Source organism: Phodopus roborovskii, unplaced genomic scaffold, assembly GCF_943737965.1.
Source record: "Phodopus roborovskii unplaced genomic scaffold, PHOROB, whole genome shotgun sequence".
NCBI classification, from domain to species: domain Eukaryota; kingdom Metazoa; phylum Chordata; class Mammalia; order Rodentia; family Cricetidae; genus Phodopus; species Phodopus roborovskii.
The window spans coordinates 20,861,609-20,881,040 of record NW_026126525.1 but is presented as its reverse complement, the minus strand read 5'-3'; the positions used below and the strand labels follow the sequence as shown (position 1 = coordinate 20,881,040).

The following is a 19,432-nucleotide window of genomic DNA, read 5'->3' as shown; positions in this document are numbered from 1 at the left end:
AAAATAAAAGCACATGAAACTAGGAAGTGTGACGCGCAGCAGAGAATAGCAATCAAGTTATTTTAAGAGCTTATCGATATACTTTTGTTAGCTTGCTGTCAAGAAGCAATGCTGTTTGAAATATTTCTCTGAATGATAAAATAGACATTCCAGTGTGATCTGGGCTTTCATCTTGTCTCAAATCTGTCTTCTGCTTCACAGTTTGAAAGCATACTGATCTGTCTTAGATTTCCAGTTTCAGTTATAATCATCACATTGCACAGCCCAGTTTATACTGTCATCCAGGTGTCCAAGAACATGTACTTCACTGCCAAAAGGGAAGAGGTATTATGTTTTGTGGGGAAACTGCCTATTGAAATGACAAGGCTTACTATTCTACCATTTGAAGTTTGCTTGTTCAAAAGTCATTGTTATGAGTCGCAATCTTCAGGTATTCTTAAAGAAAGAAACAAGGTACCTTTTTAAAATGACTATCTGTTTTCCAAGGTTTTAGATACTGATTGTTTAAATAACTGTTAAGAGCAGCATCTCTAGGTTGTTCAACATACAACATGAAAATCCTATTGTTGTGCATCTGTCTTGCATCAGAAATAACAGGCCGAGAGAGGAGCTCTTTCTTGATTACTATGCATATGCTTAACTTCAACCTTAAACCCTTTTCATATCCTGCTGGACAGCTAAATATTACTTCTGCTGCAAGTGTACAAGTATGAGAAGGTAGTGAGTGGAATTCAGATTAACACACAGACAGTTTTAGATACCTTCTTCATTTTTAGTCTAGTTTCAGCTTTTTCCCCTTTGAATTTATGGCAGCTACTTTGGTTTTCTTTGGGGACAATACTGTTACTATCAAAATTAGCATTTGAGGAATATTTTATCAGTACGAATAAATCATTAATTGTTTATTTCTGCCAGAATAACTTCAGTAGTGAGTGTATCCAGTGTCCTATTAGAAGCAAACAAGAAAATATCATCAGAAATTTGCCAATGAGCACATTTTAAAAATTATTACAAATTTGTTCTAGAGAGATGTTTCGGTGATTAAGATCACTTGCTGATCTTGCAGAGAACCCAGGTTTCAGTTCTGGCATCCACATGGTGGCTCACAACTACCTATAACTCCAGGTCAAGGAAGTCTAATGACTTCTTCTGGCTTTTGCAGGACCAAATATGCATATGATATGCATGTGAGCATGTGCTGTTCATATTTACAAACAAACACTCAAACATAAAATAAAAATAAATCACTCTTTAAAGAAACTATCAAAATGATTTCATTACTCTTAGACATTAACTTTTTCATTTAGTTAAGCATAGGGTATTGCTGTTGTCTATTTTATTGAACTTGCCACACTTCAGATGTAGTGTTTAGAACTACTTCAGCATCTAGTTTCCCAGGAATTTACATTACTGTGTAAAAAATGAAGTTCCACTTAAACACTTTTTCACACAGTTAGCCATCTCCCATTCCCACGAAGACCAACTTATTTGTGTCTCCAAACTAACTGGTAAGCTTAACTTTTCAGCTAAAAAAAAAAAAAAAAAAAAAAAAAAAAAAAAAACAGTGACAGATGGTCTGTAAACATTGAACTTCTTGGATGTCGTCAGTGATTTCACAGCTGCCAGAAGGGAAGTTTACAAATCAGAAGTCAGTTCCAGGAAAGAGGAAGAGACAAGGTAGACAGATTCCTGGAGCACAGTTTCAGAATTCAAAGTGACCTCCATCAGTTGGGGAAAGAGCCAGAAGCAAACAGAACAGACTGTACCAGAGATGGTACACTGGAGAAAAGAAAGAAGTAACTTTGCACTCAAAAGATGGAAGACAACAAGTTCTGTGCAGCTAAACGGTTCAAAGATGGGTGACAAGCTGAATTTAGTTTTCATGTTTCTCTTTGCACAGTCAAGGTCACCACTCAAAAGTATAATTGCCTACCCCCATGTGAGTGGTGCAGACTACAGGAATGTGGTAGTCGGGTCCCTTTAAGGGATGCTGATTAATAAATAGGACCCAGTAAAGGGGCTCCAAACACCAAACAGCTTTGAAGAGGTAATTTTTTTTTTAAACATCGGATGGATCCATAGAAGAGGGATGATATGATTACTAGCATAGTTTCCACCTCTTCTATAGCAACATATTCCTAGAGTAATTTCTGTCTTTACGCTATTTGTGAAATAGTCTGTTATCATGTGCCATTACCCACTCTTGTTCTTACCGCTGAAGCCCTCACTTGAAGTAATACTCAAGTTGTGTATAACTAAAGGTCTCACATGCTGTAAGAGCTTTGGGGGCCAAGGGCAGTAAGAAGAAAGAAAACTGAATTGTAGATTGTAATTCTGTTCATTTCATCTAGAAAAAGGCTCCTTGTACCCAGAGTAAAGACTTCAATACAGAAGTTTTTAGTTATTTTCATGTGTATTCATGAGTGTAGTGTAAAGAGTAGATGAATCTCCTATGATGGTTGTGTGCCATTCTTTGTTGCTTGTGACCAGTGGCTCATTCTGATATCTCCAAAGTCTGAGAAAGTCGTATCAAAAGTCAGGTAGCTGAGACTGAATTTTGTTTTATGCAGTAATACTTATCTTAATACCTGAAAGCATTTCAGGAAGTGTGTCCAGCCTTTCCCCCTTAGCAGAACTTGAATAAAAATAGATATAAAAGAAATCAAATAAAATGCGATGAAAATCAACTTTAGAACTCAGCTTGTCTTCCTATATCTGTAGCTACACTGTCTGAAGTGCTTTGAAAGCACACGCCAGAATTTTAAAAAAATAAAATCAAATAAACTACCCACAGAACTGAAATGGAATGTTATTCTGGGAAAGGCACAAACAGAGAGATTATCTGTTAAAAAAAAAAAAGTTAATAGCTTTACAAGAATTCATTCAGAAGTTCTTTCTTTTCCAATATTTATCTTTTTTTCCCTTGTATTCCAATATTTCTTATAAGATGAACAATAATCCAAAAAATTGAAACATTGAACCATCAGATTCTTATTTGTACAGAACTCTCTCAAACTCATTTGTTATTTTTTGCACAGATTCTTTTTATATTAATACAGAAATATTTTTGCTATAGGATAAAGGAATATTTAACATTTTATATTCATTTTGCTATGTATGCACATATGTATGTGCTATGTATGCATGTGTGTGTGTATGTGTGAGTGTGAAGGCAGGTCAGAGCAAGTGTTTATCAGATATCTTCCTCTATTATTTTCCATCATTATGAGTGAAGGGATGGATATGTACAGAACATATTCTACTCATTTATTAACTATTTTTACAGAATTTATTTTTGATTTTTAAAAATTCGCCATTAAAATACACTTACATCATTTTTCCTTTTGCTTTTCTCTGTCCCACCTCTCCTATATAAACTGCTTTGGTAGCTCTCAAATTCTTGGCTTCTATTTCTTTGTTAGTATGTGAGTGTACACAAGTGTGCACACATGAGTATTCATATATATCCTTAAATGTATGTATAACTAAAATCTGCTGAGTCTATTTAATATTATTTGTATGTATAGGATTTCATGACTGGTTTTTAGACTGGGTTTTTCATTGATCCCAGAGCTTACGATTTAGGAAGACAGAGCCGTAAGCTGCAGAGAAAAACCTTCTGCTCCTCTTTCCTAGTGCTAAGATTACCTACTCTCTATACCACTAGGCCTCTCACTTGGGTGGTTGAGGTTCAAAGTCACATCCTTCTGTTTTTATGGTTAGTACTCTAACAACTGAACCACCTCCAAGCCCTCATCTTACCTCTTAATATATATAAAGATAATAAATATATTGTGTGAACATTACCCTCCCTAGTTTATTTTCCAATTAACTCCTGATAGATAATATGTGAGTAAAGTATAAAGCTACAGGAATAAATAATGTGTGAGGAAAGTATAGATATGCAGGAATTAATCCTTATCTTTTTTCATATTTAAAGGGATATAAATATTTTGAGTATTTTTCTATTTTTAAGGTTTTGACATTCATTTTAAGTTACACCTTTCTTTTTTATTTTAGTACTTAGAGTAATTATAAAATGATAATTATTTGATTTAAAAATCAACTTTCTTCTTTGCTTGAAATTGATGGATTAAAATATATGCTATCATAGACATTATTTACATACAACATACAATTTGCTATAAACATACTTTATAGAGTAAATCCCATGTCAAACAATCATAAACATACAAAAAAACTAAAATATACATGTTTTATCTTTAGAACCTTCCATTTTTGTCTTAAAGACATGATAACAAATTGTTTTTACTTTTAAAGAATTAATGTCCTGTATGTATAGTTCTTTATTGAAAACTAACATTCTGGCTGACTTATTGCATGATGAGGGAGGATTTAAATGAATACATAGAATATCTTCAGCCAGTAAATTGTGAGTACTTAATAGTAAAAAAATTTATTGAGTGCTATGCAAAAACTACATGGCATGTACAAAAGACAAAATGACTTATTTACTGAAAGATCTGATATTTTCAACTTTAGGGCATTAATGGACTACATGGTCCTCTAAATTAATTTTTCACTTACTCACTTTTGTGGCTAACATATTTTTTAGGTTACCAGTATCTTACGAGACAAAGATTTATGATTAAAAAGTATTAACACTACTATTGCTATGTCCTCTTACTCTTATTGCTTTTAAAACACTTCCTACGTGTGGAAAAAGTTTTGTGTTGCTAACTCAATCAAGCTTACTTTCATGAGGAGGTAATTATAGAAATGTATGTAATTGTATAAAACAATGTGGAGCAATCATGTATGCCAGTATCTTGTGAAACCACGTATCACAACCAGGATATTGATCAGCAGTGCTCAACCAAACTTGATGATTTCATCACCGTTATTTGTAATTAATTGTGTTTGTGTGTTTGTTGAGTGCAGTTTCATCCTAAAATGGAATCATTCTTCCAGTATCACAATACTGGAATATGAAACATAGTTTCATATTTTTTATGACAGCAGAATATGTCCTTGGGACCACAGTCATTTATCTTCTCTTTCTAATTCTGATCCTCAGCAACCACTCATCTACTCTTTTACGTGATTTGTGTGTGTGTGTGTGTGTGTGTGTGTGTGTGTGTGTATACACTCTATATAAGTGGAATTGCATAGTGCATTTGGGATGTGGCTTTTCTCTCCTAGTAAATATTTAGAGATTTGACTAGTTTTTAAAGTATACCATGATTGTTTATTATTATTATTGTTGTTGTTGCTTAGTAGTCTTCCATAGCAAGATATTTGGGAGACTATTTGACTGCTGATCCATCAGTTGAAAGAAATTCAGGCTCTTTCCTGTTTGGAACTATTAGAAATAGAGCTACTGTGAATTTTCCTTTACAAATTATACCATGAATTTCAATTACATCCAAATCAGTGTCCAAGAATGCAGTTGCCAGATGATATAGTGATTTCTTCACTTAATGAGAAACCACCAAACTGTTGTCGGGAGTAACTGTTATTTTACATTGCTACCCATGTCATGTGATCAATCAGGTTTCTCTGCTTCCTTGCCCTACATTCTCTTTTGAGGCTGTTTTCATTTTACACATACAGTGTTAGGATTTAAGTGATTCCCTATGGATAGTCACAGTTCTTTGTGAACTTACTTAGCAGTTGTGCATCTTTTCCTTTCTTTTCTTTTCTTTTTTTTTTTTTTTTTATTAAACCATTTTACTTCATTTTGTCACTTCAATCTATATAGTGTTCATTGAAAACCAGTAGTGTGCATGAGTCTTCTCTGGCCATTTCTTCGCCTAGTGTGAAGTTTGAATCTTCTCACCAGATATTCAAATACTGTTTCAATCCTGTGAAGCTTAATTTTCTTCCCAAGCTCAGGGAGACCTGTGAGCAGATCATAAGTTAATATGGAGGGATGGAGATGCGAGTGCATCTTGAAGGAGAAACTGAGAGAGGTGCTTTGGACCACGGTGTTTCAGAACTTCTCATCTTAACAATGTCTATTTACAGTTATCTATCTGTTTCCAACTGGATTTTGTTTTGTTTTAATATTGATAATTTTTTCTTCCTAATGTTGACTTCTGAAAGGCTTTTCTGTGGTTTAGATTACTAGAATGACAAATACTCATAGAGTTATTAAAAAATTATAGTCTCCCAGTCTATGGTTTGTATTATGTTCATTCGCAAGTTTAATTATCTTGTATTATATGCATTCTCCCAGTCTACAGCTTGTATGTTAATTCTTATATTTAAATAGTTAATATTAATATAGCTTACATGTTCATTCTCACACATACCTATGTACTCAACCACTTCATGATATGTTTTGTGTTTGTGTTTCCTCAATCACAATGACCCCTACATCTCACATAAATTACAGTCAAACATATCATTTTCATAGATGGTCCAAGTATATTTTATCTTTACCATTTTGGATCATTGGTTTTGTAGGCCACAGGTTGCCTCATAGTAGTGCTAATATGCTAGACACTAAGATTATCTGTACACAAACATTTAAACTTTGTTATTTTAGTATGCTAAGTTTGAACAACTAGTTGGAAAATGGAAAATATATATGTGTGACTCTGTGTGTGTGTGTGTGTGTATTCATTAATACCACGAGGTTGATACTTTATTTAAAATTAATAACCATGTGATTTTCATCATATTTGTTAGATCACCAGATTAGTATGCTTCTTGTGGTGTACTAATAAGTAACCACATTTTATTTTATTTCAATTTAAGCATTTCTCATAGAATTTTAAGATTCTTCTGTTGTGTAAACACCTGCTCTCCAAATGAGTGTTCAGTCATACTTTTTGCATTTTATTTATTTATTTTTAACTTTCATGCAAATAGGAAACCTCAGTGATTTCTATGAATGAGGGAATGTATTTGTTTAATTTTAGCTTTCTTTCTGCATTTTAACCCTTTCCTTTTCTGGCTGTAGCTTTGTGTTTTGTTTGTGTGGATGGCAAGATTTGAGTTATTATTTTTTAATTTTGTTTTCAGTTTTTGCAAGCATGGGAACATATTCTTGCATACACCTTGGGAAAGATAGTACCCTAAATGTGGCTTAATCAACACTGTAAATCTTTCCCATTTACTCAAATATGTGCATTGTTGAAATGTGTGTGCCAGTGACATATTTTTTTAGTCTATGTATCTGCCTGCCTGTAATCAGGGCTATGTCAACTGTTGTCATTCTGAATGTTTCTTTTCTTTTTATCAAGCACATTTGCCTGATTGACCTTTTTTTTTTTTTTTTTTTTTCTCTGTCTTTCTATGGGGCTGCTCCAGGAGCCATGGCTAATCATCTTATAAGCAATGCTCTGCTTCGTCCGCATGGTACTAACAATCCCTATAATACATTGCTTGGGGAACCGGCGGTCTGTAACAACCCTTCTATCAGCATGTACAACGCACAAGGTGTGCTGAAGTTTATCTTAAGTTTTTCAAGTGAGAGTCCCACTTTATGTAGCTTTTATGGGCACATCATTCTATTTTCTTTTCTCCTGACTTTTCTTTGTTTTGGAAGCAGTCACACAGACTCCTTTTACATTCTGTACCTCTTGGTGCTTTTTATTTTGCATTTTCCTAAGGTTTCCATTGTGAGAGGTAGATGCCTCCTGATACGCAAATGCCTGATTCATCGGTATGTGTTTGTTTTCCTGTGCTGTTATGAAATGTATTGTGGTTTGTCATTTCTTCCCTGTTATTCATTTATTTCTATGTTAAATACCTGTGTCCTTATTTTGAGTAACAAGAATATATGTCTAAGGTAAGTAAAATAAAGGAGGACTTGATTCAGTAGTCTTAACGTTATAGGATTGAGGGAATAAATCTCTCTTTGCTGTCTCATGAAACTCACTCTGGATACAGGCATTAGTATTGATGAAAGCAATAGATTAACTCCAGGGGAGAGTGCATTGACCTAAGCCATGGAGGAGAGAGCAGCAGTTGGCTTTCTCCCTCAGCTTGCACATGGCTATGGGAGTTGTTCCAGGCAAGCCACAGAAGTCCTTTTTGTACCATGCCTACTGTTAAGGTTTCTCTGTACACTGACTTGCTTGAAAATTATGCAAAAACCATCTCTCAAAAAATAATATGCATACATGCTTTCAAAAATCTTAGAGTATAAGCTTATTTTTCTGTTATTTTTTTGTTGTGTTATTTTTGTTTTTGTTTTTCAAACATAAGAATTTACTAGGGGCACAAAGCATTTTTAAGTATCCTATTTCTGTTCATGTAAAAAGATAACAAATTTATTTGCACAAAATAAAAATCCCACCTAGTGATCCACTTATTTAAAAGGATGATGTTCCCCCAGAACAATCCTCCAAGATACAGATGTCTTTGATTTCTTTCAATGTATTGTGATGGATTAGCAGTTGATTTCTGTTACACTCAGAACGCTGGGAGGTTTTTTTGTTTGCCTGCGTTTTCATTTAATCTGCGGTGAAGAGTTCGAGGTGTAACTGTATAAACCTGTGCCCCATTCAAAAAACGAGTGATCTCTGTGGTGTGCCACTATCACCTGACACCTACTGCCTTTGCCCAAGTGCCTCCTTCACAGATGCAAAGAATTATCTGAAAACTCTTTTCAAAGTATTAGTTATCCATTAAAGGGTGACTTTAAGGTGTTTGCTAGTAAATAACTGTGTGAACCTTCAGTTCCATCAGCTTTTTAAAAAACTTCAAGTATAAGAACCACAGACTTTGAGAATGAAAAGGAGGGGCAGAGAGCATGAGCTCCTCATTTGCTTGTGTCTGTAAGGTTCAGTTAGTTATTCCTATAACAATGGCCTCCTCAGCCCAGGAGCCCATATATTCATCACTGATGTGCTTGGTTTGCTTTTCATGTGTGTCCATTTTGCCCTGACTATACTGTCAAGAAGAGTCCGGTTCTCTGTTTTCTTTAGGAGATCCTTTGAATATTAAAAGCATCCAATGTGCTTTCCTTTGTCCTTCCAGTTCCCTAGTCAAACAGAACAATCTGGGCCCTTCTCATGGTCACCCTTCCTATACTGCCTATTGTCCGGGTTCCTATGCCACGGTGGTGCTCCATGAACTGTGCTCAGCACAGTAAGCCCTGTGTGGTTTGTCAGAACAGTCTAGTAGTAAAAGCATTTTACTTTGCCCATCTCCATTTTCCATAGGTGAAGTGGCAAGTAGAAATGTCATTATAAACAACTTAAAACATGTTGTGAAAGCAGCACATTTTAAATGATGTAATGTGTCTGTTTGCATCATATTTTCTAATTGTACTCAGCAGCATTCCACTTACACAAGATGTTGGTAATTGTGTTAAATCTAAATTAATATTACATTTGTTTTGCTTTTTGATTTTTATATATAATTCATAATTGCTTGTAGAAGGAAAAACTAACAATTATTAACTTAAATGTTTTTCCCAATCTACTATTTCTTCATCCAAAAATCAAGGAGTTTTTAAAACATGGAACACATGTAAAGCTGATTAAATAAGAGAGTTCTGGTTGTAAAACTTTAAAAGTAATCTCAACAATAAAGCTTAAAACTATCCTGGGGTAATCTAGACAAAATGCATAGGAATATATAGAAGCAAAATATTTACAGTGTGAAATTTAAAACAATACCTTATGCACACAGTGCTATTTTTATGTAATCCATAACTAGACACTGTCATATAAAATTATTATTAAATACACAAAGACATCATGCGGATGAATTTGTCTCTTATTTCAGTAAATTTAAAAAATTCTACTAGGTATCCTTTTTAAAAAAGCTTAGGTAATTTTGTTTTCAGAGTCAAAGTTGAAATTATGTAGCTATTTATTTTATAGTTCTTTTTAATATGTTAAAGAACTGCAGGAGTGCTTAAGTAAGTTTTTAAAAACTCATCAAAAATAAATCTTGGCGATTGTCATACTGCTACTAATCTTATGCTTTCAGATGAATGAACTTATATTATTACTGGCAAGGTGAAATCTTACATGAAAGATAGGTGGTTTGGTATGTACTGAAAGTAGTTCATATTGGATTATCACTTGATTTTGTTCTGTGGCTACTCTGACTCAGTTGTGCCAATGCTTTTCATGCACTGGGACACCAGATTGAAAGTATTCATTCTTGGTTGCAACGCCTTTACTTAAAATTTGTAGTGTTGCTGAAATAGAGTGAGCAATAAAAATGAAGAATATGCATTCATTATACTGAATTTAGAGACTGTCTATGGAAATATTTTAAATCTTATGTATAGTAATTCTGGAGCATTATTTCTTGTCAGTATGAGAAATTAAATTTTTATGAAGAGAAGTCTCATTGAAAAGCCTGTCAAAACAACATTGTATGATTTTACTAAAATAAATGTACTTTTCAAGGCAAGTGAACTCAAATCCAAAAATTTTAAGGCGAACAGAATGCAGTGACGAGTACATCATATTTGGTTGGAATGAGAAGTTGTATAGAATATGAACTAATATTACCTTATGGCACGCAAATCTGTGGCAGAGGAGAACAAGGGATTTTAGCAGAGGCATCAGAAGCCTAGGACCACCTTTCTGATTCTCGCTCTTTTGAATTAGCAGCATGGCATCAGATCAGGCCCAGGCACAATTAATGAGCCACAGTGAGCCTGGAAGCATTTGGATATGTGCTGATAAACACCTGAAGTGTTTGTTCTGAACTCTCCTTCTAAAGCTAATTCAACATTTTAGATGGAATTTTGTCTGCCTCATAAAATGTGACATATCTTATTTTAAGAAGAAAACAAATAGTTAAAGTATAAATACTTCCTCCTTTAGCTAGTAAATATGACCAAACTGTGAATATATGAACTCATATTTTTTGTAGCTAGCATACACTAACAAAAATATTAGTGTCAAAAAATAGAACTGGTTGAATTACAAGCTGGAGACTTCTGAAGTGACACGGACCAGTAGTTGCCTTGATTTTATTTTTAGATATTTTAACTTTCATGTAAACAAAACAGCAAGAGTAATTATTTCTCTGCTCTGATTACAGATAGCTTTTCCTTAGAATAAAATTTCTGGGATTGTCTTTTAAGTCATCTACTCATAAAATATTTTTGTTGAGTATGATGATGCTACAATCAAAAACAAAACAAACAACAAAACTTCCAATTGAGGATGCAAGTTTTTCTTCCCACATACCAGGCGGTAAAATATTAATTGGATTTGATATTTCTCCTGTAGTTAAAAATCTGCTTAATGTGAGCTCCAGAAATGGCAGCGTTGATCCTCTAGTTTTAAACAACACAGCATCTGTCCAGGTACAACGGAGGAAAGTAACCCTTGTACAGGCAAAGAGAAGAAACACAGTGATAGAACACAGTTATGAAAACCAACTTAGATTTTCTTTCTGTGTTTCATTTTTAATTTCACCAATAACTTCTTTAAAAATATATGATGTTCCTACAGCAGGTACTTTCTAATATCTCAAGCATATAATATTGAAATGCAGTGATTGAAATAATCATAGCTTATTCAGGCTGTGGTGGTGCACACCTTGAATCCCAGCACTCAGGAGGCAGAGGCAAATGGACCTCTGAGTTTGAGGTCAGCTTGATCTACAGAGTGAGTTCTGGGACAGCCAGAGCTACACAGAGAAACCAAAAGAGAAAGGAAGGAAGGAAGGAAGGAAGGAAGGAAGGAAGGAAGGAAGGAAGGAAGGAAGGAAGGAAGGGAGAGAGGGAGAGAGAGAAAGAAAAGTCATAGTTTACCCTCTTTTCATTCTCTGGTCCCTGTGATGATTATAAATGTAATACAAATGTTTATGAAATTTGCGAGCTATAGAAACACTTATTAAAGCATCACTGCATTGGTGTGTATTAAACTGGAGGACTCTCAGTTCCTGGCTAACATCTCAGTATTTGAATGATGATAAACCATGTAACACAGACTCATGAATATGGGGGCAGGGGGAATGATTTCCTGTGACTCTTTTTTCTGCATATCATCAATTTGCTTTGACTCACGTTTCTCCTATTGTCGCTGTAAGCTTACTCGTTGTTTTTTCTTTCCTTTTCTTCATGCTGTCGTTTAGAGCCCTACAGAGAGACAAGTATGGGAGTAAAGCTAAACATTGCATATCAAATGTAATTTTTTTCAGTTCACTTTTATTGCATCACATATAGATGATGTAGTTATTAAAAACAGTTCATCTCACAATTTCAAAACTAAAGAGCCTATAAATCGACTTCTATAAATATCTGCTAATAGAGATTAGACGCTTTTGTTGTCTGATTCTTTTTATCCTGTCATATAATCAACATAATTGTTAAGTCTCATGTAGTGTTTGTGTGAGTTAAATTGTTTTTAAATTAAGCATTTTTTTGCAAAGTAACCCATAAACTTTTAATTTTAATTAATGCATTCCATCATTTAAAATGTGTCCCATTGCAACATGCCCACATTATTTTCTATGGCTGTTTTAATTCCAATACCAAATGCATTGACAACAAAATTTAAAAAAAAAGTGTTTCAATGCATCAGCAACATAATCATAGCCATTAACCATTACCATGCCAGTCTCTGCAACAGCAGTCACCTGTCATATGCAGCACCTTTAGAAAACATTTACTTCTTTTCCTAACATTGTGAATTTGTGTACCAGATATTTTACAACATGAAAATAAATCGCTTCAACCTATGTCTGTGGTGACTGCTGATTAATGGATTTTTTGAATTGCTATTATTTTGAAATCTGTTTTACTTGAATGTAAAGTATGAGAAAGTCCATATAAAATTGGCGTATATGTGACATGTCGTTTCAACTGTCATTGAACTGAGTTTTCATAAATACAATTACATCACAGATATAGAATGAGTGCTGTATTTTCACAATTTAGAAGTGTATTGAGAGGTTTAAGAGAATTCTTCAAATAAATTTTTTTGGACATACCCTTCCTGATTTATCAGTACTGGTTAAATGTGTAGGTGTGTTTTTCTTTGTCAATGTGCCTAAAGTGATTTATGAAACTATTATAGAATCTTAAACTTCTGCTTATTCAAGGGAATGAAAAAAACCTTGAAATGTTTGTGGTTTAATTTATTTCCCTGAAGCTGTTCCTTACCAGAATAAAATGTTTATCTTCTTTAAAACTAAATTTTAATACATCCCAAGTCATCAGTAATTATGATGGTAATTTTAATAATAATATTGTGCTTTTAGGAATAAACCCTGTACTTCTTCTGTAGTACTTTTCAGTGACCCTAAATAATAACTTATGGGTTAATATATAGTAATAACTAAAGTTGTTACAGTTGAAAAGTACAAAAAAAAATTCAAACACTTTTGAAAGTACATATAAATTATTTCGATGTTCCACTTATTTGACTGGACATTATTTCATGACTTGCAAATTTAATATAATCCTGTTGTGATTTTGTATGCAACAATTATTTTAATCTTCCTAAATTATATACCAAATTACTAAAAGCTGCTTCTCTTGCTTTTGAATTACATAGGCAAAGTGCCACACATGCTTTATGCTATAGCTATTTCTGAGATGTGTAAAGTCAGACATTTTAACTGACTTTGATGTGTATAAATTGAAAGCAATCAATGATTGCATAAAATCTTATTTTAATTTACATTACAGCTAAATACACTTCATGTATCTGATTCTGTTTGTGTGAAATTAGAAGTGAATAATAATTTTCTTAAAAATTTATTTAGAATAGTTCTTTTGTACTTAAAGCATTTCTGTTTGTTTTTTTGACTATATACATATATATATATATATACATATATACATGCTGACATATATAGATTTAATAGTGCTTTTTGTTTCTTTCCATTTTATATTTAAGATGCTAGCATTTTTATACATATTTTAGATTCCATGACTGTTACTACTTTTGTGTTTGTGTGTGTATGTGTGTGTGTTTGATGGCTCATTGGATATAAATGTCATAGTGTCTTGTAATCTTTTTCAGAGGGGCTTCTGAACAATGCCAGGGATACAAGTGTCATGGATACTCTACCACTGAATGGTAACCATGGCAACAGTTACAGCATTGCTGGCGGTGAATACCTGAGCAACTGTGTGCAAATTATAGACCGTGGCTATAACCACAACGAGACTGCCCTAGAGAAAAAGATCCTAAAGGAACTCACTTCCAACTATATCCCTTCGTACCTGAACAATCACGAGCGCTCCAGTGAACAGAATAGGAATATGATGAACAAACTGGTCAACAACTTAGGCAGTGGGAGTGAAGATGATGCCATAGTCCTCGACGATGCAGCGTCCTTTAATCATGAGGAGAGTCTGGGTCTGGAACTCATTCATGAGGAATCGGATGCTCCCTTGCTACCCCCGAGGGTTTACTCCACGGAGAACCACCAGCCACACCATTACAGCAGGAGGCGATTGCCCCAGGACCACAGTGAAAGCTTCTTCCCTCTGCTAACTGACGAGCACACAGAAGACCTGCAGTCACCACACAGGGACTCTCTGTACACCAGCATGCCGGCCCTGGCCGGCGTGCCCGCTGCAGACAGCGTGACAGCCAGCACCCAGACCGAAGCCGCAGCGGCCAAGGGTGGTGACCCCGAAGATGTTTACTACAAAAGCATGCCAAACCTGGGCTCCAGAAACCACGTGCACCCGCTGCACGCCTACTACCAGCTGGGGCGTGGCAGCAGCGACGGATTCATAGTTCCTCCCAACAAAGACGGGGCCTCTCCGGAGGGGACTTCCAAAGGACCCGCGCACTTGGTCACTAGTCTATAGAAGATGACACGGAGATTGCAACCAACAGGACTGCAAACACCCAGTGGACCATTCTGAGTCCTTACGAGCAGTGGTCATCCTGTGTACTCCGACATCTGATGCTGTTCTCAAAAGAGAGACTCTCTGACAATTTTTTTTTTTTTTAACTTGAATTTTTAGGTCGGCCCAGGGGAGAAAGCTAACTGCTGAGATGCTCCTGTGTCCAGTTTTTTCCTGTCCTATCCCCTCAGATGGAGACTTCATTATGTTAATGAACGAGATATGAAGAAAATGGCGCTCATTTGTGGCCTTGTTGAGTTATGTTGTGTTTGTTTTAACATCTCTGATGCTCTGTTACTATAATCACAAGGACCTGTTGTTTCGTTTCGTTTCATTTTGTTCTTTTAAAAAAGGCCAGAACAATTGTTTGAAATTAGTAACAATGCTGCATCTAGATTGGAGTGCTGCTGCCCAGCCGTAGAAACAGAGAACTATGTCACCTAGCGGTTCATGGTCACTCACAACTCGAGTTCACAGCAGGAATAGCTGTGCAAAACAAAAACAAAACAACAAAATTAATAATCTGACGGAGGGGAATCTAGAATTATATGCTAAATGCATATTTTATGATTTGCTGTATTAACTGATGATAAAACTAATGGCAGAAAAAAATTGAACAATTTCTATGTAATGTACAGATACTAGCATTGCGCATATAGTCTGCTTTCTGTTCCTCCAGAATTTGAGTCCTGTTAATGTAGTGGCAAAGAAGAAACTTTCTTTTGTGCTAGTCTTGCAAGTTTGTATACCAGTAAAAGAGCAAAGTTTCCTTCCTTTCTTGTTTTCTTTCATTTTTTTTTTCCTCTTCTTTTGTCCCTTCTCCCCTCACCTTCTTTTTTCCTTTAAAACTTCACCTGGAAAAATAATAATAATAATAATAATAAAGAAATGAAGCTATCACTTTATAAGAATCATTTTCTAGTAATGCAAACAAATTATTTTTTACAAAAAATAAAATAAAATAAATAAAATTAGACGTCCTTCCCTCACTATATATATCTTTATCCAGCCCGAATATTTCCAACACCTTTTTGCAAATTAAAGCAGGACAAATTTTATGTTTCCAGGGCACATCTGTTGTAATGCAAAGCGTATTTGGCAAGCAGTTCATCACCAAGGCAGTAGCTATGATTCTAGAAGCTAAGACGTGTCTATAGAGCTAGAGGGGCTTCTGCATGTGAAAAGCTGTATTCCATAGGCGTTCCAGTGCTAAGTGCGCAGTCAGACCCCATGAGGGCACCTGCGCTACCAACTGTTACAGGACATTCACTCCCTCGAAGTGAGAGTTGAAAGGTCAAATTATTTTGCAATGATTTTTTGAAAGTCTTCTGTTAACAGGAACATTTATTTATTTGACAGGATTTTAAGTAATGTAGGAATACAAATGGTAAATTAGCAGCACATACAATTTTTTTTTTAAATTTATGATCCATTTTGTATGGTCTCAAGTTGGATGACCTCATTACTAATATTTGTTGTAAAAGTGAAACTTGTTTGCCAACCAATAAACAACTGATTGAGATTTAGAAGAGATTGTTTGGATGTATGTACTATATTATCAAGCATTCCTTTCATTTTTCTTGCCTTTCCTTTCCTCCCTTTTCAGAATATAAACTTTCCTTATCCTTCGTGACCCATGTAAGCCACAAAAAAGGAATCAATCTGAGTTGAATATCCAAACACAACATGTTAAAGGTTTTGAAGACAAAGTCAACCATGGAAATGGAGTGGGCTAAAGCAATATGAGGGACTCACACTCGAGTAGGTTGACAAAGATGACTGTGTGCTTACTTATAAACCATCTATAGTCACTGGGCTTGTGTCTAAAGACACATTTATTTCATTGTTTAAATAACACATCTGAGTGATTCATCTTTCCCCCCTTTCTGTAAGCTCCATTTTGATAGAGTAATTTGGAAATTTAAATTTACTCCGTTAAGAGATGCAGTAGTAATAGAAAAGTGTGTATTCATTGTAGAAGAAAATAAGATTTTTAAAATGGACACACACAGTATTAGTTTTTTTGTTTGTTTGCTTTTTGTTTTTGTAATGGCAATCTCAGACCAAGTTCCTTGTGTTAATTCTCTTCCATCCCTCTGACTTCTTTTGTAGCCCTCTGACACCCCACCCTACCCCCATTGCATCCTCTGTACCTTCATGCCTCATATGTCAGACAGGTTTTACACTGTTTTTTGTTTGTTTGTTTGTTTGTTGTTTTTTTGGTTTTTTTTTTCAGCTTATGGCGGGAAATAAGAGCAAAACAATTTTTTTAAAAAGAACTTGTAAACCTTATACTTCTGCTGCCAGCAGTTTCTCTCTACTCTCCTCTCTCTCTCTCTCTCTCTCTCTCTCTCTCTTTCTCTCTCTCTCTCTCTCTCTCCCTCTCTCTCTTTCTGTCTTTCTGTTTTTTTTGTTTGTTTGTTTGTTTTTTATTTTTGAGACAAGGTTTCTCTGTGTAGCAGTCCTGGCTGTCCTGGAACTTGCTCTGTACACTAGGCTGGACTTGAATTCACAGAGATCCATCTGCCTGCCTCTGCCTCCCGAGTGCTGGGAATAAATGCATGAGCCACCACCGCCTGGCGCTACCATCAGTTTCTAAGCAAGGAGTCCCAGTTAGAATAAAGCTCAAATGAACTTGCCAAGTTATATTTTCTACAATATAGCCTTTGTTGTACATTAGGAATATCTACATACTAGCCATTAAAAAATGACAGATCAAAATGAGAAGAGCTGAGAGTGGGAATAACCAGTTATCCATACGGACTTTAAATTCTGTGACTGTAGAAAAGCATGTTGAGCCAGAGCATACATTAATGTGAAAGCCACTTCAAAAGAATCCACGGATCATTCCATTTTAGTCAGCTGATGTGAATATTTTCTTTAAGTCCATGGACATTTTAATTTGGAGGAGAAACACTAGCATTGAAATAATTGGTTTCCCCTGTGTCATGGCAATATTAAATATTAACTTCCCAAAGTAGCTTAATCCACCCATATATATATCCCTTTGTGGTCATATCTAAGACAGCCTTGGAAATAAGCATATTGTCTGTGGACTACAAGTACTTGTGCATGATTTGAAAACTTCAAATGTAAACAACATCAGAAAAAAAGCAGGTTTCATGGAACAATGGGAAAGTGACTTCAATTTAGCTTGCTCGGTACTCTGATACTGACACCTTCCAATATGATCCTTTGTGTTTCATTATAGGAAATTTGAAATAGGTAGCTTCCCATTTCTATAGGAAACAATTTGGAGAAAGATCACTTGGATACATAAACCCACATAGAAGGCTTTTGCCTATTATCGATTCACTTTGCTCTTGCATCAAGGTAAAAGAGCCACTGTGGGGCCTTCATACATCATAACTGGTGTGCTTCAGAAATAATTAAGACCCCAAGTTTTCAGAGGGAAGAAGTCTCCCTTCCCTGTGTGTCTCTGATTAAACAAAAGAAAACGTGGATAAAGAACTTGACTGTTCATCATTTTAGTAGAAATATGTATATTCATTTAGCTTATACCAGCTAGATTAAGTCCTGAACCTTACACTTCCTCCAACCCATTTTATGTAGAATCACTGATTTATTAATACTATTAATTTTCCCTCATTCTAGAAACTTCCATTGACTCTAGGTTTTCAATACCCTATTGCTTTGTGATATGCTTATTTGCATATTTTCCATGAAGTAAGTTTCTATCAGACTCAGTGTACATACATAACATACTATTTAGCCAATGGAAAGAGAAAGCTGTGAAATTGAAACAAACCAATTATTGCTTACTAGTAAATAATATTTTTGTAATATTTTACACTTCAAGTTTTTTCCTTGTTGAGATCTCAAGTAACGTGATACTTTGTCAGGGCACTAGCTAATGGAACTCAGGTTTAGTTGATTCTTATATTGATGGCTTGTTGCATAGCCAATATTGCTAATTGATAACATTTATAAGTAAATAGACATTCAGAGAAGAAAATTGGTTGGAATTCACTTAATTTGTGGACATCCGTCTGTGTTTTTGTATAGTAAACTTGAATACATAAGAAAAAAATGCCCAAGTCTTATGCTAGAATAGTCTTAATGAGTAAAAAAGAATTGTCATGAGAACAATTATATTAAAATAAAAACAAATAGGGAATTATATTAAACAAAAGCAGGTGATTAAATTACTCATACTTTTCAATTAAAAAGGAGTCCATGGTGACTCTAAATTAAAACATTGTTTATGGTATGTACTGTTTTAAGATCACCAGTATAATTTCAAAAATTAAATTTTTAATCTTTAGTGTTAACTTAGTGTGCTATATCTCCTGACTTTAAAGGTAATATTAAAATCTTTTATCAGTGACTGACTGCAGTTTTTTTTTTTTTAGGAAGAAGAAACAAAATAGCCTAGTCCAATAATCAACTCTGAATTGAATTGTACCCATTCCATATTAATGAAAATATGTAATTTTTGAAGTTGTTCATTAGTATCCATCAACATCCTATTATTTTCAGTATTTGGAGAAAAACATCAATAAAATGCACAAACACACAAAAACCATTTTAACTATAAGTAAACATCACTTTATATTTAAAGAGTCAATAATAACCGAAAACTCTAATCCAGTTTTAAACAAATGTGTTTTGTTTAAAACAAATGCCAAAACTTGTTACTTAAACAATTACTGT

General features: G+C 34.6%; 1 protein-coding gene across 29 annotated transcripts in view; it reads left to right on the top strand.

Annotated features, from left to right (window-relative positions):
• The window catches only part of Adgrl3 (adhesion G protein-coupled receptor L3), a 734,924-nt gene that overhangs the window by 691,672 nt on the left and 23,820 nt on the right, over positions 1–19,432 (top strand). For 8 of the 29 annotated variants that reach the window (XM_051198478.1, XM_051198481.1, XM_051198476.1 and 5 more), the window contains 3 exons: positions 7,279–7,407; positions 12,025–12,042; positions 13,920–16,287. The exons of 1 other annotated variant lie outside the window; for it this stretch is intronic. In XM_051198478.1, coding sequence (XP_051054435.1) covers positions 7,279–7,407; positions 12,025–12,042; positions 13,920–14,719 — 947 coding nt within the window. In that variant the 3' untranslated portion in view covers positions 14,720–16,287. Of the gene's footprint in view, positions 1–7,278; positions 7,408–12,024; positions 12,077–13,919; positions 16,288–19,432 lie in introns of those variants that run through there. 20 more of the 29 variants (XM_051198495.1, XM_051198493.1, XM_051198494.1 and 17 more) reach the window with 5 other exon arrangements.